Genomic DNA, 20,854 nt, shown 5'->3' on the forward strand with positions numbered 1-20,854 from the left:
CTCTCTAATGAAACCTGCAGCAATCAACTTATCAACTTCAGCTTCAATTTGAGGAAGGAGTTCTGTCCGAAAGCGTCGTTGCGTTTGCTTAATCGGTCGAGCCTCAGGCTTAACTGCGAGTCGATGAACCGCTACTTTTGGGTCAAGGCCAGGCATTTCTTTGTACGTCCATGCAAAGACGTCTTTATACTCAAGCAGAAGTTCATAGTATTCCTTTTCTTCTTCGGGACTTAGCGAAGCGCTCACGAAGATAGGTCTTGGATCTTCCTCAGTTCCCAAATTGAGCTCTTTAAGCTCGTCGACAGTAGCTTGCCCCCCGTCTTCGAGTTCTGGAGGAGCTTCATCTACTTCATCCTCAGAATGATCATGGTCATTTTCTTCAAAAGCCTCTGCTTCTGCTACTGTGATATGATAGGCAGACTGAACAATCTCATCTTCATCATTGCCATCAACATTACTAGTTCCGACTTGGCCAGTGAGTACGATGGTGTACTCCTTCACTTTGAGTTGTTCGCTTGAGCTCACCTCTAACATAGAGCGTCGCTTCATGCGTGACGGAATGAGACTTCGGATCTCTTTGTTGTTTCCTTGGTCGTCAATCTCCTTTCTCTTTCGCCTTTGCTGCTCTTTGGGTGCTTGTATCCTCTCAAGTGCTGACTTTCGAGGGACTGACTCAGATTTCTTATTTCCTTCATCGGAAGATGACAACCTATTGAACACGGAAGCTCGAGTGGTCGTTTGGGTGATGCGGTTGAAAACTGAGACTCGGCTTGTTGACGTATCAACACGATCAAATACAGAAACTCGAGGTGCCAACTCATCAACTTGTTCAGGCATCGCAGCTTGAGAATTAGGACGAATACGATCAAGTGCAGAAATACGAGAGGTGGATTTAGATTCCCGAGTCTCTTCTTCTATTACTTCGACACTAATGTGTTGAGTGCTTGCCTTTGCAACTTTTCTTCTTCCTGATATTTTGATCGGTTTGCTTGGTACAAAATCAAGACCTGCTTTAGCAGAGTCAGTTGTGCATCCTTGCTCTCTCAACCTCCTTTGAGATTCATTAAGCTCATGCACATTCTTACCAGGGATGACTTGATCACCTTCCTTGCTTGACGATCCGAAGTCATATCCAGCCTTTGCTAGCAGCTTGTAAGCGTTAGGGTCAAATCCTTCCTTCGTCCTTTTCTCAGGAAGGGTACCATGTTCTGCCTTGCCTTGAATCGGTTTGACAAATCCCTTTAGCGGCTGCTTGGTGGGTGTTGCGTTGCTCAACTTCGTCAACGGTATGGTTGATGTTTCTTTTAGCAATTCTACGTCCTTCTCATCTAGCTTTCGAGGACGTTCTTGCTCATTTGCCTCTACAAAAGGAGATTCCCCTTCTTTTCGCCTAGACCTTGGCACGTAACGAAGAACTGGAGCAGAGGAGCTGATTTTGTTTTTTGAAGCTGTCACTTTAGTTTCGGACGAAACTTTATGTGGCTCCTCAGTGGAATTTCTTGCCATGTTGGATTCCACTTCCTTATTACGCACCTCTGCAGTCTTCCCTGTAGAGGGTACTCCAACTGGGAGAACTTCCTTTACTGTTTCATCATCCATGTAGAACTTAGAATCCGCAAAGTAAGATTCAGCTTCAGTGAATGGCTTAGTATCACCTGCTACCGTTTTTACTCCGCCATCATAAAACTTGAAGCATTGATGAAGAGTGGAGGGGACGACACCATTTTCGTGAACCCACGGTCGTCCTAACAACAAATTGTAGGAGGTCTTCGCTTCGATCACATGGAACAAAGTGTTCGACTTCATTTCTCCAATTGTCATGTCTACTCTGATTATGCCTATGGCTCTTTGCCCCCCTTGGTTGAAGCCTTGAATCATGAGACGACTTCGAGATAACTCTTCTACATTGATGCCAAGCTGCTTCATGATCGACCTAGGCATAATGTTTACAGCAGACCCTCCGTCTACAAGCATGCGGTTTATCTTTTGATCTCGCACATACCCTGACACGAAGAGAGGTCTATTATGCGGCTTAGAGCCTAACTGAAGGTCTTCATCCGTAAAGTGAATGGCATCACAATCTGCAACACACATGACGCATTCCTTCGGTTTCACCTTGTTAATGTCTGTGGAGTTCTTGCCCATGTCAATCAACACCTGTACCAAAGCACCTCTTGTCGATTTTGGTAGTTGCAGTAGATCAGGGATGCTAAAGTGAAGTGGTAAGTTTTCTAGCTGCTTCAACACTTCATTCTCCTTTGACGTTTGGTTAATATTGACTGTGCTTGACTCAGCCTTGGCAGAATCCTTCGAACCAGATTCGTAGCTTGTGGTCATGTGGGCAGCTCTCACTTTTTCTTGTTTGTTGCCTTTATTGGGAAAGGCTCTTGTTGACGAAGCCACACCATAGGGTCTTCGAACAAAAGGATTGCCCCTTTCCTTGACAAATCTTGTCTTACCTTTCTCAAGACATTGACGATTTCCTTGTGACTGCTTGTATTTTGTTTGAATGATAGGTACACATGGCAATGAGCTCTTGCGTGCCTTCTTCCGAGTGACAAGTATCCATCCCTCGTCATCAACAACTGAGTCAACTTTAGGAGTAGTAACAGGCGCGAAGCTCGCTTGCTGGATTGGCTTGACTTTCTCTAACTTTGACTTCGTGCATGGCTTCCTCGAGACCTGATATGGTGCTTTCAATGGAAGAGAAGGCAATGGAGCAGGCTCGAATGACCCAAACACGATGGTAGTGCAGTTTACCTCAGCAACATCATCGACGTCCAGCTCAATCCTTCCTTGCCTAGCGAGATTCATTATGACATCTTTCAGAACGAAGCATTTCTCCACTGGGTGACTGACGATCCGGTGGTACTTGCAATATTTCGGGTCCTTGACATGATGCATTTCCTCGGGCCGCTTGCATTCTGGGAGCTCTATCACCTTCTTCTCAAGTAAATCTTCCAACATGCCTGCCACGTCGGAATCCGGGAAAGGATATGTCTTTTGTTGCCATTCCTTCAACGAACGCTTTGTTCTGTCGTAGGTGCGAGTTGGCTCAGCTTTCTTAGCCTCCTTTTCTCGTGTCGAGATTTTGACTGGGGCAATGTTGACGGCCATCGATTCTTTTGTAGGTTTCTTCGGTGCCTTGTCAAACTTGCTTCCGAAGACCTTGTCTTTTCTTTGGTCAACAATTGACTCCTTCTTCCCTTTATGGCTAGCTATACTCAACTCCATGTCGTGTGCTCGCGTAGCTAGCTCTTCAAACGTACGGGGCTTGATTCCCTGTAAAATATATAGCAAATCAAAGTGCATACCTTGGATGCACATTTCCACCGCAGATACTTCTGACAGTCGATCTTTGCAATCGAGGCTCAACGAACGCCACCTGTTGATGTAATCAATTGCGCGTTCATCCTTCCATTGCTTGGCGCTAGTAAGTTCCATCATGCTCACTGTACGTCTCATGCTATAGAAACGATTCAGGAACTCACGCTCCATCTGATCCCAACTGTCGATTGATTCAGGTTCCAGATCAGTGTACCATTCGAAGGCGTTGCCTTTTAATGAACGTACAAACTGCTTAACAAGATGATCTCCCTCTGTTCCTGCATTGTTGCAAGTCTCGACGAAATGAGCAATATGTTGTTTTGGATTGCCCTTCCCCTCGAATTGCTGAAACTTGGGCGGCTGGTACCCATAGGGCATCCTCAGGCTATCCACCCTTTTTGTGTATGGCTTGGAATATGTGAGGGAATCACGAGAGGTGCCTCCATATTGAGCTCTAATGGAGTTGTTGATCATGTCCTGCAGCTGCTGGACGGACAAAGAACCGAGTTGACCATCATTGTCTTTGTCATTTGCCTTTGATGTTTCTTCTTGTTTGTCTTTGCCATCCTTGTACGGAATCCTAGCAGAATCCTCATCATTTTGTTTCTCAAGCCTACTCCAAAGTTGAGCAATCTGCATATCCTTTTCTTCGACGGTATTGGTGAGCTTTTGTACCGCCTCCATCAGATTAGCTACCTGCTCCTCGAGCGTGGATGCCCCAGTCATCATGACTTGCATTGCTGAAGGGTGAGACGTACCGTCTGACTGCTCTCCGAAAGTGTTATTTTCTTCAGCATTAGGACTTCCATGGTATGATCCGGTGCTTGAGTGATCATCTGATGCAGGTGAGAATGATCGTTCCCTTGGTTTTGTGTTTGGAGCTTGTCTCTCTTCACTTCGAGGGACATGCTTCCCTGCCCCTAGACTTTCTAGGGTGATGATTGGTTGACGAGGCTTAGATGGCAAAGCCATAAATGTTGAAGGCTGAATCTTCGCCATGCTTCGAGTGACGTGACCAGATGAGCTGCTGCTCGATTTCGAGGTCGTTGTCTTGGATTTGTTCTTCGGGATGACTTGGATGTTCTTGGAAGCCATTGCTCGAACAGATTTGTTTGGAATTGTCTTACGGAGAAGGAGATGAGAGGCAAAGAGGTCCCACTGGGCGTGCCAATTTGTAAACACGAAAATCTGAAAGCAAACAAGATACAGACACGTGTACAAAAAATAATATATTTATTAATTCAAGTGCGGGTTACAATCTTTGGTAATCCTCTGATTCGATCTCCGACGATGAATTTCACTCAAGGGCTTGACGCTTGATCTTGAGTTGGAATATGGTCACGAGAGTCGACACGTGACTAGTGCTTTGGCTTGAGGTTGGTGATGAACCGGCTATTTGGCAGCTTGAGGGTTCTTCACACGAGCTTGGGAGGCTTCAGGAATTTTGAGAGTATTTCCTTCTCTTTTCTGGCCGGAGTCCTTCTCTTGATTTGAGAAGGGGTATTTATAGTGTCGGCGTCTCTCTCAATTTGGAATGACATGATGACACGTAATTAATTGTATTTTCCTTAATTACGTAATCAAATTAATCAACGTCAACTAACTGATTTAATCACGATCATTAAGGAATTAGCCAATCAATTTAATGACTGATTTTAATCACATTTTCCTTAATAACATAATCAAACCAATCAGCGTTAATTAGCTGGTTTAATCACGGCTATTTAAGGAATCAGCAAATTAATTTGATGACTGATTGTCGTCTTGATTATAAATTGATATCTAATCAGCAGACGAGATTTAATACTTGATTTGACTTGGAATCAATTTATTTAATTTGATTGATCCGCTTTAATATCAATTGATTTAGCCGGAGCAAATTCATTTATTGCCGTCGGGCCTTTCATGTGTCGCCAAGTGTCATTCTCTGAGTCTGTGTGATTTTGCTGACTCACAAGCCACGTGGACATTTTGTGGGACCCACATGCCGACTAAATTTGTTCAGTCATAATTTTGAGTGTTGACCGAATTATTTAATGAATTTATTTTCATTAAATTTTTGGTGTCTACAGGGGTCACTCTCCAACTCCACCTCACACCAGCCTTGATGTATGACTAGGAGCAGCCCTGCTCTACACGCTTCAGTCTTTGCCTGTAGCGCTAAGCTTAACGATGGTTACATCTGAGACCATGCTCCGCGAAAGCTACATGTGTCATCATGAGCCATTACTCCCAATCCCCCAGTCCCATCATTGCTCCGGAAGGCCCCATCAAAATTGATCTTGAGTCTTCCTCTGGGGAGAAACACCCATTTAGCAGTCTTGAGTCTAGTACCTCTTCCTGAATTCTTCACAGAATGACAACGTTGATACTCAGAGCAAGTTCACCCGTTGAGCTTGACCGGTCAAAACTATTCACTGCTTTTTTGCCTTGTATTTCCACTATTGAGGTTGGCTGGTGTTGAACCAAAAAAAAAAAAAAAAGACGTCTTGTCATCTTGGGGAACAAAATAGATATGCATCAGTTTGCATCCAAGTTGCATGAAATGAGGACTGGAAGCACAATTGGAAGACGAGGAAGAGGCCAGGTACATCCAAATAAAAAAATGAGGAACCTGATAAGATCAACTGCGGTCAAAGTTGAAATAGATAATGCAGCTTTTAAACTTTCAAAGTTGTTTGGCTCATTCTGCACATGAATGACGTGGTGGAGGACTGTTGAATTAATTTTGACTTTGAATGAAGGCTATTCTAGATTGGTTTAGTTCAAATTCAAATATGATCTAATCCTAAGCCTCTTCATGGCTTATAAATCGAGCCTTCTACATCAAAGGGGGGAGGAGGACAAAAAAACACTATAGAGGGCATAAGAGAAAGACGCAGCAAAGGGGAAAAAGCTACAGGGCAGAAATACAGAAGAAATACGCAGCAAATAAAGAGAGGAAGGGAACAGGTCCAAGTCTCGCTGCCGGAGAAAACAAGAAGAAAATCTACAAGTATACGTATGCCTTCTCTCTGGTACAAGTTACCTCATATGTCTTGTGGCCCTTCAAGACTCTAATAGGCCGTTCATGAACGACCATAACTATTAGAGTGTCTCTAAAGCCGTTGAAATGACGTCGCTGCTCTTAAATGCTTAACGCATTGAAACAAAACGGTTGTTCATAAACAGCTTCGTTTCAATGCTGAAATCCCCATAAAAAATGGCCCTGCTGTGGTTGCTCTCCAAACAAGAAAACAAATTATTAGAATGGAAGTTGTTCATGAACAGCCAAAATTCTATATTTTCTAAAGCTTATTGCATTGATCAATGGCTGTTCATGAACAGCCACGTTTAATGAGAGAAAGTCTATTAACATGACTCTGGAGACTGGAGCTGTGATAAGACTGAAAAGAAGCAACAGAAGCTGTTGCAAGCTGGCAATGGAAAGTGTATAATTGGTGCATGTTCGAGGAGTTTTGTGATTGACAATCTAAATGGCCAGCTCTACCTCCTTGAACGCCATGTATGGCAAAGGTCATCGTATCGGTCAGCTTCAAAATTGTGTCTCTGCACACAGAGGAATGAGAATGAATAGCAAAGAGAAACATGACTAAAGCCTTTGCTTCGTGATGGTTGCAGCTTAATTCAATTTGCAAGACTACCTTTGAAGCAGCGGAAATGTCTCTTTTAACTTCTCCAAGTGATGCTTGCACGTGAATAGAAGAACTAAAAAGAGTTTGGGATTTGTTACACACTTCATGTGCCAGACTTGAAGAAAGAAACAAAATGCTTAATCAATTAAGCCTCCTTTCTATGCACACTCAAACTGCAAGTGAAAACAATATAAGTGAGGCCAAGATTAATTGGGCCTACTTATTTAACGTTGCTGCTCATATGCACCACATCACCATGGCACCTTCCATGACCAATGAGATCAAACTCACAAGTCAAAATAATTGATCTCATTAAACAAAAGGCAAGAACGTGAGGAGGCTTCCGGAACTAGGGTTCAAGGCTTCTCCGAAATTAAAAAGAAGCCGACTGATGGCAAAGTGGACACAACATAAATTAATGATTTGATAAAACATACAATCATTAATTTCAGAATTTTAAGAAAGTGAAGAGTTCCCGATGAAAGGAAGAAAGAAATGAAATTCTCTAAATCCCAAGCAACCCTAATCTACGAAAGTTCACTTCAGATCTTGAGTTCCAAATTGAAAACCCGACTCGTCAAAATGACAAGCGATGGCTCGGTTTAGAACTCAACTCTTCGCAGTGGGTGTCCAAATCACTTTGTTTACTTGAGCCCGTCTACTTCGGAAGCTCGAGCCCGATTAATTTGCAGCCCAAAGCCCATTCCAAATCTCAAGGCCCACTGCAAACCTCAGTACATCGGGTACTCAAATCGGCAGACACTCTACAATCCGAATGTCCGCAAAAGAAATACATCTGATGGATTCAAGAAATATATATACATCCGTTGAACACAAAAGTTGGTACAAAACCAAGAAATACAATTCCTCTTAACTACAATGGTTTGATCCCTTTTACAGGGTATGTAGGCAATCTAGCGACCCACTAGATGCAACCACAATTTCAAATAGAATCCCTGACTCCACCAGTCAAATTCAGCCAGTCCTAAATTGAATCACTGACTCCAGTCAAATTCTCCCAACACCAGAAATACAAATTCCTCAAGAACTGCAACGGTTTGATCCCTCTTCAAGGTATGTAGGCAATCTAGCGACCCACTAGATGCAACCGCAAGTCCAAACAAAATCCATGACTCCCTGGTTCATCCAATCTGAATCCCTGACCTCATAAGTCAAATTCTGCCAAACACCAGGCAACGTCACAACCTTTCCAAATAAAATCCATGACTCCCTGGTTCATCCAATCCGAATCCCTGACCTCATCAATCAAATTCCGCCAAATACCAGGAAACGTCACAACCTTTCCAAACAAATCGAATCTCTGGTTCACTTACACCAAATTCATCCAAACACTATTCCTATTCTAAAAAGCAATACCTTCCAATGTGTCATTCACCCATTGGAATTCTTGAACTACGAGTGGCTTGATCCCTTTCCAAGGGTACGTAGGCAACCCATTCAAATATCCGGGTGCAGCCTCAAAAACAAACAAACAAACACACATCCACAATTGGTTTCTTCATAAATGGAATCAAAGGGTGTTTCCCTGTAACAAGGGATTTTAATAAAGAGACACATTCTGCCTTGAATGGGTCGAACCCGAAATAATTAAAACTTTGTTCACTAAATGAATTCGAGTGAAATTATGTTGGGTGACATTTACGCTCACAGTGTGCATATTTTTCCTCAACATAATTTTTGGCACGCCCAGTGGGACCCATTCTCCTTTTCATCTCCATTTGTAATATGACTAATTATATGTATTACTTGTTTGCCACAAGATACAAGATGGCACCACAAGTTACAGTGTATTTCCAAGAGCTTAAAGGTATTGGGTCGAAGGCTGGACAAGCAACACGAGCTGAACATCATGTCTCATTCACCATTGATCAAGTTCCACTGACAAGTAGTGTTCAGAAGCTCAACCATGATGTTAGAGTCATTAAGACCGCTACACTCATTGCTAACCATGCCCCTGTCAGTACTTAGATAATGATCGGGTCTATTCCAATCAGTTTGGTCGTTACACAACATAGACCCGAAGCCCCGTGCCTCGAGTCCCCACAACAAGTACATCTACAATCAGCGACAGCTACTATAGCTTCTAAACCTCAGAAAGTCAAGTTCATCTCAACCTCTGACAGCTCATCTGGCACACAGGACAAAGTTGTTAAGGCACACCACCAATAGAATCTATCAGTGGTCAACAAAACAGCCTCTGCAACTGGAAAGTCCAAGAAAACACGTATACCAGTGGGGGCATTCCAAGCACATAAATCACAGGGGGCATTTCTAGCTAACGTACCTCAGAGGGCCTTCCCAGACTCTTCCACAGAATCAAGACCATCATGGTCCCTGTTGTTAGTCAACATACTCAAGCATTGTTTGAGACAAATGACGGCACAAAGCCTGAGACTATGTCAGTTATGGTCACAAACGCATCAACAATAGAAGAGCAGCTAGAAGAAATGATGAGAAGGCTAGCTGAAAAAGATGCTCAAATAGCAGCACTGACTTCTCAATTGGCTGCTATGGCCAACATAAGCGATCATAAAAATGATGGAAAGAGTGATCGTGAAAAGAACATTGGAGGACATGGTTCCATAATCGCAAGTCTTGAAGACATAAAGACACTAATTGCAGAAGGAATCCGTGAAGTATACACCTCCTCAAATCCACATTTCTCTGGGCACTTGAAACCCTACCCTGCTCATTAAGATGCACTACCATTCCTTAAGGGCTATCACAAGCCAACTTTTGACAAGTTCGATGGAGTAGATGGCTCTCCCCATGAACATTTGGCTCATTTCTTCTCAGCCTGTGGAGAAACATCACAGTCAGATGCATTGTTAATAAGGCAGTTTGTTCAGTCCCTAAAAGGAGCAGCTTTTACTTGGTACAGTCAATTACAACCAGGTTCTATCCTCACATGGGACGATATGCAAAGAACATTTTTGGCACAATTTGTCAGCTCCAAAAAGAAAGTCTACAACCATGCCAAGACTCCCTAAATATTAGCATGCCTACCACAAAATTAAATCCTTGATCCTTATGCCTCCTCATTTATACAATTACCCCCGCTTAATTATCGGGGTAGCGAAGTTTGGCAAAGTACTGCAGCTACTCTAGCTAATTCAATTGCTGAATAAAATGAGTGATTCTCAGTCTTGTTGATGTGGATATTCTTTGTGAACACGCGAGGCCTAGAAAGCTTATAATAAAATAGAAAGCTAAGAAAAATTAGTTCAGCTAGCCTCAAGAGTTTAGTAAGTGTATGAACCTCTTCACTTAATTATGACAATTCGTTTTGAGTTACAGGGACAAAGTATCAGGGAACGGCTTCAGCACACCTGGTGGCTAGTATCCCATACACAAGGTTTTTTTTTTCTTTTCTGTTTTTTATTTCTGACGTCATTTTCCATCCAAATTACAGTATTACAGCGGAAGCTCCCTTTACTGGTAAAAATTTCAGAAGAGAAGAAACTAGATCAAATTGTTGGATGAGATTCAAATTAGATCAAACTGGTTTACTGGGATTATATTAATATATTTTAATGGTTGTCTTTTCTTCTGGGTTTGTGTTTTGGAGAAGATCGAAGGGCATTGAAAACTCGAAATTGATTGTTTGGTTTCTTCAGTATCGAAATTGATGTGTCGGGTTGATCCTTTCATACATGCAATAATGCAAGCCAGAGATTATGTCAAAGATTACTTGCACAAACCATTTTGGGGAAAGTAAATTGGATAGAGAGCATGCCGTGACTACAACATGCCTTGAACCGAAAAATCCAATTGAATAAAGAATTCTGGCATCTTAGTGAAGATCGTAATGCAGAAGGTGAGGTCAATATAACTGCACTTGTGTTCCAGATGAGTAAATACGATATGTGCATGGAAGGCCTGATCCAAAAGTGGAGGTGGGGCAAGATTGGGGCTGGACCCCGACCCAGTTGCTACAAATCTACAATGACTGCCCCAATGAAACGCTTGCGCTTTTTCTCCGGTCCCCGGAAACTGAAACAAACGCTCTCTCTCTCTGTTGTCTGTGTATTATCACGAAGAAAACAATTGGCTCCATATGTAAGTATAGCTCAAACATGTCTAATGATTTGCTTAATTTCTTAATTAGCGTTGTATCTTCTTGTATGGGGTGGATAGATTGTAGACCAATTATCAGTTATGCTATTATGAAGAGATAAGCTCTAGACATCTTGATGTTTAGGATTATGGGCTGTGATGTGAGGATGAACGGAGTATATATTAGGCTGCTATGTAAAGGGAAAGACCAATCATGCAGTACTTGCTAAACATCAACCTCTAATCTGCGAAAGAAAGTTTGATCTTTTGTTGTGTGCTATAGATTCACTTCTCATAGACAGCAGCTAATGTTAGAATTGGGTTCCCCTTCCCCAATGTTAGTTGGAATGCTTGTGCACAGCTTTCTTTAAGTTTGAATTTCCATATTGACTAGGGTTTTCAGGGCTCTGGGTAATGATTTTATGCCTTAAACTACAGGGAAATCCCAAGTGCCAACCATATAGCCTATAATAGGAATATTGGTTAGCTAGGTTATTTCCTGAACCTTGTTGACAAATTCTGTGTTTGAGTGTGCCGCCTTTGTCTCTAATTGATTTAAGTTATCTATATAAGCACCTTGATCCTAATCAAATTACTCATACTCCTCATTATACACTTAATATCAGTTATTTAAGCATGTCCACCGAGAGGCGTTATTTTTCATGCTGTGTGGCGCAAACTCACCCAAGAGATTTAAGAACAGAACCCGGAGTCAAAATCCCAAGTGGTGGAGACACAAAAATCATTTTCAGATTCTGCAAGGTATTTGGACGCAGCTGGATTGAGGCTCCAGATGCCACGGTTTTTGAAGCTCCGGAGTTTGTAGCTCAAAGAGTAATTACAGTTCTTCTCTCTGCTGTCAGAAAATCATCCAAAAGGCGTTATTACACCAAGATTATAGTCGAGAATCTTTCGAGCATTGGTGTCCCATTACATGAGCAGGACACAATCATCGAAGGTGTATTTAGTGTGGCTGAAGTGGCCATCCCTGGCAAGCCTATTCTTGCCTGGGTTGGGGAGGTGACGGTGCAAGTAATCTTGGCATAGGGGATGTGAGTCTGTGACCTACCCCTTATGGTACAATGGAAGATATGTTGATCATCGTCTAAGATTGTATCACAGGCTTCAAATGGAAGCCATGTATTCAGATGCCCCCAAGCTTATTCCTGCAACTGAATCATCCCTCAAGGGTTTGGAGAAAGTGAGACTTGATAGTTTGGAAGATGCTGTTAAACAGATGCCGTGTAGTATTTGCATGGGGGGCCTTGATCACTATGATGCTGCAGAAGAAGGGGCTGATCATCCTCATATGATTGCTCGCTTGCCCTGCGCACATACATTTCATGCAGATTGCATTGTCCAGTGGCTCAAGACGAATTACAGGTGTCCCTTGTGCCGATCCCCAATTGTGGAAGCGGGCGAGCCATCAAAGCCCCCATTGAGGCTGCATTGGTCTATATATGCTCATGATGTCTGTGGTTGGTGTGCTGACTGCTACCGTCATTTCCAGATTATTGAACCGAAGCAAATGATGAAAATATAAGCATCTCGTGTAGATGTTGTCCCGTTGACCATGTACTTGGCTGTTAAATTAGTTAATTTCTTCAAAGCATTTGGATTTTCAAGAGTAGATGCATGTACGATCCCGATCACCTGGTCAGTTACTGGCTAGGTGATCGGGACTGTATGCATGTATTGTTGGTATAAGCTCTTTTATTACAACTCTTTCTAGTTTTTTTTTTTTTTTTTGAATCAAACCTCGCAAATGCGAGGTAGAAGATTTATTAAAAATAAAGAGAAATATAAGTCAATATCCTACACTTCCCAGATGTAAAGTACTACGAATGAGGAATGACAGACAACATCCTGCCTTCCAAAACAGAAGAACTCATCTAAAACGAAAACTAGGGAGACCCAACTTATCTATTAAACAAAATTGATTAACGAAGCTTGAAAATGAATCAAACCAAGTAAAGCCCATACCTGAAGTGCCAAAATTGGCCAAAGCATCAGCCACCTGGTTTCCTTCACGAAAAATATGTGAACAACGAAATTGCATCATTGAAATGCGATGCATACAATTTTTCCATGCCACCTGTAAGTGCCAAGGTACCATTTGAGGAGAGCGGAGAAAATTCAGAATTAGGGACGAGTCAACTTCAAGCCAAATGTGCTTCCAATCACGAACTCATGCAAGCTCGATTGCCTTGATCACTGCCATAACCTCCCCAACAATGGAACTAGGAATGTCAAGGGATGATGAAAAAGCACTGACAACCTCCCCATGGAAATCACGAAAAACTCCACCATAACCTGACCGTGAAGGCCTTACAAGATGAAAAGCCTCTCTTGCCGTGAGTGTGCCAGAAGAAGAGGCTGACCAAATTAACTTGTCTTCTTCCTGTGGATTAATTGCAATTGGAATACTGGTAATAATATCACAGAGATCCGGAAAATGCAATTGGAGAAGATGAGGGAGATCCCATTGGCCATCATGAATATAATCATTAACAAATCCATCCATCTGCTCCACCATGTTAAACAGCGACAAGCGTGGCCCGTGGCCCACCATTGTACAGATACTGTCCCAACTTAACCACCCATTAGGTGTTGGGTTTTAATCACAAAAGGCCTCGGTACAATTGGGTGAGATCCACCCACTTATAAGTTATATTTTATTTGTCACTTTTCCAATGTGGGATCTTTTCTCTCCAACACGCCCCCTCACGTGCAACCTACTCTAGGTCTGCACGTGAAATTAATTAATCCAATTTCACATTGGAAATTGGGACACAAGCCTAATATCAGAGACTTGGTCAATACAATTCAAGGCCCACATTGGACACTTGGTAATTTCGATGGCAATACAGGGAACCCCAATTTGGGGTCATGATACGTGCCTACGTGGAGACGCAATTGGAGAAGGACCTGCTCTGATACCATGTTAAACAGCGACAAGCGTGGCCCGTGGCCCACCATTGTACCGATACTGTCCCAACTTAACCACCCGTTAGGTGTTGGGTTTTAATCACAAAAGACCTCGGTACAATTGGGTGAGATCCACCCACTTATAAGTTATATTTTATTTGTCACTTTTCCAATGTGGGATCTTTCCTCTCCAACAAACCACCCCTTCAAAAGATCCAAAAAAATTCTTTAGAGAAACACCAATAAAATTGTCATTCCAAAAAGAAATTTGGAAACCAGAACTAATGAGCCACCTACCATGTGATATAACTTGAGGCCAAAACTTCTTCAAGCCTGGCCAAATAGATGAGATGGCGTAAGAACTCCGAGGCCTAACATGCCGAATAAATCGTCCACGCAGAAATTTACAGCCTTCCGAAGAGGAAGAAAGAGCTTCCCAACTTTTTTAAGAAGAAAGGATTGATTTAACACAGTCAAACGCTTTAGCCCCAAGCCACCCTCCTCCAAGGAAGTGCAACAAGTCTTCCATGCAATTAGAGGCACACCCCTCTTATCAATTGAACCTGACCACAAAAAATTGCGTGACCAAGCACTACTAGAATAATGCTAATAGACATCACGTCATTTAAATCGGTCCAGATTTCACCCGATGTAAAAAGTTATTCTAACATCAGTTTCTAAAAAACTGATTTCTATTTATATGTTTAACATCAGTTTGTTACTGTTGACTGATGTCTATACTTTGGTTCAAAACTTTTTTAAATGACAGAGAGACTAAGTTGAAAAAATTTGTATAGGCGGGGAACAAAAAATTGAACTTAGTCAGTTTCCCATTTTACCTGACCCATTTTCACTGCTCTTCCCCGAAACTCTATATCTCTCCCCCCAAAACCCCCGTCCTTTCTCTTCCTCGAAACCCTATCTCTCTCTCTCTCTCTCTCTCTCTCTCTCTCTCTCTCTCTCTACCTCATCCACTGACCCATTTTCTTTGTGGCTCATCTCGAAGGTGGACTGAACGGAATTATGTGACCTTACTTCTAGTCGTGGCCGGAGGATGTGCAGTCTACCGTTGACTTGTCGGAGGAAGGCGAAGAAGATGGTGGCTGCGGTGAGTCCACCTTGGTAGTCAGAGATCGATGACAGAGGAAAAAGTCTTCTAGATTCACTTTCTCTCTCCTCCATCTCTCTCTCTCTCTCTCTGTGGAAAGGAGGTTGATTTTCTTTAATTTTGATTCTATGTAGTTTCTGGGTTTCATTTTGGTTTCCCAATTTGTCGATTAAGTGTTATCCCTAGTTAAGTTACTTATCTAGTTGTGCTTGGGTCTTTGTAGATACAAGAGTATGTTGAAGCTGAAACCTTCTTTAAATTCTGTAGGAAAGGGTCTCTTTTGAATCTTGATGAGATTACCTATGTCCAAAATGCGGTGAAGAGTTCGACAATTTGAGAGAATTCGAAGCTCATTTCTACCAGATCGTTCTGTACATCCCAATTTATGATCTTTAAAATATTGCCTTAAAGTGACATTACATTGATATGTTAAGTGGTGCTCAAGTTTCACTAGTTATTGGTAAAACCCTGCATGTGATTATGTGAATATCTACTTGCTTGTTTGTTTGAATACAATCAAAGATATTAAAGTTTCTGCAGTAGCTCCTTGATCCTTGTTTATATTATCAAAAAATATTATGATTGCAAGTATTAAAACGAGGAGCTCAAACTGTGTCACAGAGATGTAGTTTGGAAATTGGTTCAAATGTACATGGCTAAACCTTTGTAATTTATTCTTGTCAGTATTGTTTATGAAGAATTATACATGTACAGGCAGAATCTATATTTCATTGTTAACAGCATCTTAATACCATTGGTCATTAAAAAGTGGGTAATGTTTGCCCTGTTTTTTATGTGCAGCATCTCAGTGAGTAAAATTTTTTGAGGGTATCAAATATTGGACTTCTTGGAGAATCGTTTGTTAAGAGAGAGAAATGGGAAGGTCAGATATGCTCACATGCCCAAGATTCTGATGTCTTGATGGCCTCAATTGTAATTGTAGCACTATGCCAAAAAATGCTTCAGACCATACCCCTCAGACGACAGAAGAGGTTTTTTCTGTTGTCTGATTTTTTTGAACGTCTTTAGACGACAGTTTTAACTATTTCTGTTGTCTAAATAGTATCAAAATCAATACTAGATCAATTTTTTTCAAGTTTGTTGTAATTTAGAAAACTCAGACAACAGAATTCTGTTGTCTGAGTAAATGAAGAAATTATTTCTTCTTGTGTGGACAAAAACCTCTTTTTGGCTGAACTAAAACTTATCTATCTTTTAATAGACCTAGACGACCCCCCCCCCCCCCCCCCCCCCGCGCGTGCTTTCCCACACTTGGTGAAAAAAAAATCAGAAAACTCATTTTCCATCTCCCAGACCCAAACCTAGCAGCACCTCTTCTTCGATGCTCTTCCACCCTCGTTGGTCTTCCATATCGGTCTACAAACCAACAACCAAAGCCGGGTCAAGTCAAGTTCTTTAGAAATTGAAGCGTAGAGATGAGAGAAGACAATACGAAGAGAGAGAAAGTAGATCTGGTTTCTCAATTCTCCATCTTCTACCTCCAAGCATCATCCGGCGACATCGCCACTACCAATGGACTCTTCGGCCTCCAATTAGTTGACCCAGGCTGCGTCATCCAACGATATCGAAAGTCAGCACCACATGCTTCCGACTGCGAGTCCGGATCTACACCCAACAGCGATCACAGAATCGGGAGCGATTTGGGGATTTAGGGTTTCGAAATCGAAAGAGTCATCGTTTTTGAAATGGCGTTGGGCAAGGTGAAGGAGCTCGTCTCGTCTAATCCGGTAGTCATCTTCAGGTTCTCTCTACCTCTTCATCTTCTTCTGTGTGTCTATATATATAGAATTGTCGATCGTTTTGAACCAATTTGGAAATTTGACAATAAGATTTTGTTTCGCAGCAACAAGCTTTGTCCTCACTGTGTTTGCGTGAAGCAGCTCTTTGTTCTAAAATTGGGAGTCCAGTACAAGGCCATTGAATTGGACCAAGAGAGTCAGTACCCACTCTTCTCCTTTCAAATTCGTATACTCATTATTCTTATATATGTGTATACCGTATATCTGTACATGTATCTACTTATATATGTATAGTTGGTGAAAATCTTGATTAATGTTTTTGAGTTTGTGATGCAGTGTCTGTCTATATGCTTCAAACTAAGGTGATGTAACTAGACTTGGATTTTGGTTTCGGTCTCGGTTGGTTTACTTGCAACATGAAACACAATGATCCTTTGTGTTGAGTTTTGTGAAGTTTGAAGATGGATTATAGATGATCAGTGATAAATTAGACTTGACGATAGGCAATGATAAATTAGACTTGACGATAGGCAGTGATAAATTAGACTTGACGATATTATTATTTTTTTGTTTGTTGCAGTTGACAAAACATGTTTGTGTCATATGCAAGAAGTGGAATCAGCCTGACAGTGGAAGTTGGGTGAGAAACCTATAAGTTATGCTAGGGTTGTAAAAATTATAGTATTTTGTCTTTGTTTAGGCTCTTTTATATGTTCCTATTTGTTTATTGAATGGTTTGATGAAGATAACTGCCTATTTGTTGTTAGGTTGTTGAAGGCCCTTGTAACTCTGTGCCTATTCCTGACGGGGCAGCTCTATCAGCATTTCAGTACTTCGAAAACGTCAGAAATTTCCTTGTGGCTGTGGAGGAATTGGGGCTTCCAACCTTTGAAGCCTCTGATTTGGAACAGGTTGGTGCTAAGAATACATTTATGGCTGTGCACTTGCAGATTTTTTGTTTTAGTTTTGTGGTGACACTTATCCAAATTTTGAGTTTACAGGGAACCAAATTTTGAGTCCTTGTAACCTAATAAGGACGCTTAAAATTTTGAACAGCTCGGCCCTTGGCTATAATGAGAAATGTTTAGAAGCCTTCTCTCCTTTTGAGACGTGAACAAAATAAACAAAGAAAACAGAAGAACCCCTTCTGCTCTCCACTTCGTCTTCTCCGGTTCTCTCTCTCGATCGAGTGAGAGCTATATTCATGAAATCACCTCCGAATCCTAGATCAGCGACCATTCAACATCGAACCCCTTGTCATCTCCGTGTATGCATAAAATCTTCTCTTCTGCACACACATGCTGCCAAATCCCTTGTTTGTTTCTGGTAAGATCTTGTCCCTCGCCCTCCGCCGTTTCTCTTTCTAGGATTTATGTTTTCTTTTTCTTCTTTTCTGGCAATCTTTCGATCTGTGTGAAGTCACTACTGAGTTGTTATTTTTTTTTCCTAGGGTTATATTCTCTTTTTTGGATTTGTGACTGATTTTGTTTGATTGATATCTACAATATCGTTTTTGCTTTATTTTGGTTCTAACTGCGAAGTGGTTTGAATGGGGATAAGAATCTTCTAGAGAAACTAATCTGGGATCCAACCAGATTTGAGAGCTTTGGTGCTTCAAAAATTTTAGATATTATTTTAAATGAGTTTGCAGATTTTGAATTAGGGATTTAAGTTTTTGGTTGAGAAAAAGTTCATGGTCAGTGATGTGAATGAATTGAGACACCTACATCTGCTAAACTTGTTTTCTGTCGTTTCCGTGGCAGGTTTCAGCTAGAGCAAATGGAGCAGCAACTTGAGAAAATTCTTGATTTTGTACAGGTATTTGTTAAATATGTTCTTTCAGGGTGTGTATTCATAATATTGAAAACATAAGAGGATTTAATTTTTCTTTAGGGGTTTGGATCTAATGATTGATACAATCTATTATAATTGAATTCACAGTGGAATTACCGAATTACTGATGTATCTCTCTTTGGTTTAGTTTATGTTTGCCCCTTTGGTACTTGGTGTTTTTAATTTAAAGCTGGTCAATTTGGACTTACTGTGTTCAGTTGAGGGCTGCAGAGAGAATCAAGAAGAGTAGTACTTGGTGGAGAGATGGATTCGGCCTTGGCAACAGAGGGATCAAATGTATATGATAGAAGGTGAGAAGGGAGTGAGTCATGGGAATAAGGCCAAACTTTCATTCGCATATTTTTCTGCACTGTTACAATTTTGCACTTTATGTTTAGAATATTCACTTAAGGTAGTTACTAGTTTCACCTAAAGTATAGGTCTTAATTGATCCTTTTATTCATTTTTTTCTCAGCACAAGGTTCTTAGAGTTTCAGTTAGTAAAATCATTATCATTTCTGCAACTCTTAGAGGTATTGCTGCTCATACAACTTTCTAATTTAAATATACATGTTTAATTGCAATTGGTACCTTGGCAGCTGTCATCATCTTCATGTTTTGGTTTTGTATACTACATTAAACTTTCTTGTTTAACTCTTATCTATAGGTAACAGATATACGTCTATTTGTTGAGCATGAAAAATATTATTCATTCCCATTTCTCTTTTTGCAATTTTTCTCCAAGTTTAGTATACTTTTTTCCCCTATGTGCAGGTCTGCTTAAAGAAGCTTTCTGGATAAAATGGTGAAGCTGTTTATCTTCACAGATATCCGTAATTTCCTTAATGTAAGTCTTTTGGCCATAAGGGCCAAGCTCTTTATCTTTTCAATCTTCTCCATTTTTTTTTCTCTAATTTTAGGTAGGAAAGCTTAGTTGTTTCCAATTTGACTTGTGTAGTTTTTGCATTTTATCAATTTTGTCCAACTTTTTTATCTACCTATTTTCCCACATGTTGAATATTTAATGAGCATATATTATTGGCCTTTGAATATTAGCTTGCATCTTTCATATAGACTTTGTTCTTTGATATGATGTATTTTAAATACTTAGCCTTCTGTCTTTTTCATCAGGTGGCTAGTGGATGATGATGTTGTACAAGATTATGATTACCAAGGTTGTTTGGTTCTTTTATACTGAAAAGTAATTTTCTCTCTTAGCCCTGTCCTTTTGGTGTCAAGTTCAAGCTCTTTTCTAACTCTTGTTTTGGGTGATTAACTCTTGTTTTGTTTCCTTTTTCCTATAACTGAGTTGGCCTTTTTTGTTATATATTTCCTAAAAGTCATTCGTTGTTTCTTTCCATTTGTGAATGTACAGATGGTTTCAACAATGAAGAAGTCGATCTTTGATGAACAAACTAACAAGGCCTTAAGGAAATTGCAAAAGAATGCTCAAAAGAAGAGAAGGCATCATGATGTGGTTCGAGCTGAATGGGCAAATCATGTTATACAGTTCTAACTTTGGTTCTGTTTAAGGTAGAAGAGTAGCACTTAGAACTGCTTTTGTGCATTTATATACAACTGATGGAAAGTGTTGATGAACTTAAATTATGCATGCAGTTGCTCTGTCTAGCTACTCTTTCTTTACCTTATAGGTTTTTGACTTGGTGCACTAGGTAAATGATCGAGATAAGATGGTTTTTTGGTTCTCTCGATCATAATGTAACTGTTGGCTAGGTTTAGAGTTGGAACTATGGATTGTATTTTGGATGATGTTGATGCAATTAATGAAACGTAGCCATCATTTTCAATGCTGATTTTAGTCCAATTTTATGGTTTTGATGATTGTAAATGACTGATGTTGAAATGGTTGAAAGGCAACAGATATATGAAGGTTTATGTTATATCAAGAAAATACAGCACAATTTATGTTGTATCAAGAAAATAGAAACAACAGAAACAAATGATCATCTGTTGTTTCTACCAAGTTCAAACAATAGAAAAGTAGAGTTCAAAGAGCTCTCAGACAATAGAAATAGGTGGTTGATATGTTGTTTCTACCAAATTCAAACAACAGAAAAGTAGAGTTCAAAGAGCTCTCAGACAACAGAAGAAGGTGATTGATATGTTGTTTCTACCACGTTCAAACAACAGAAAAGTAGAGTTCAAATAGCTCTCAGACAACAGAA

General features: G+C 40.7%; 1 protein-coding gene and 2 long non-coding RNA genes across 3 annotated transcripts; all 3 read left to right on the forward strand.

Annotated features, from left to right (window-relative positions):
• Nucleotides 1-12,168: 12,168 nt before the first annotated feature.
• LOC112167241 (E3 ubiquitin-protein ligase SIS3-like) lies at nucleotides 12,169-12,582 on the forward strand. The gene has a single exon (XM_024304237.1). It carries the CDS (start codon nucleotides 12,169-12,171, stop codon nucleotides 12,580-12,582), a length of 414 nt encoding a protein of 137 aa, XP_024160005.1.
• A 5,021-nt stretch (nucleotides 12,583-17,603) lies between these two features.
• Nucleotides 17,604-18,764, forward strand: LOC121052519. The gene is made up of 3 exons (XR_005809323.1): nucleotides 17,604-17,746; nucleotides 17,837-18,161; nucleotides 18,599-18,764. It is a non-coding gene; the product is annotated as an uncharacterized LOC121052519 (long non-coding RNA).
• Nucleotides 18,765-18,801: 37 nt separating this feature from the next.
• Nucleotides 18,802-20,198, forward strand: LOC121052516. Its single transcript, XR_005809304.1, has 4 exons — nucleotides 18,802-19,201; nucleotides 19,443-19,515; nucleotides 19,800-19,869; nucleotides 20,044-20,198. It is a non-coding gene; the product is annotated as an uncharacterized LOC121052516 (long non-coding RNA).
• The last annotated feature ends 656 nt before the right edge of the window (nucleotides 20,199-20,854 follow it).

Source organism: Rosa chinensis, chromosome 1, assembly GCF_002994745.2.
Source record: "Rosa chinensis cultivar Old Blush chromosome 1, RchiOBHm-V2, whole genome shotgun sequence".
Classification (NCBI taxonomy): Eukaryota; Viridiplantae; Streptophyta; class Magnoliopsida; order Rosales; family Rosaceae; genus Rosa; species Rosa chinensis.

Bases quoted from the DNA above. Each gene is read 5' to 3' on its own strand.
- LOC112167241 (XM_024304237.1), top strand. From the start codon at position 12,169: ATGGAAGCCATGTATTCAGATGCCCCCAAGCTTATTCCTGCAACTGAA.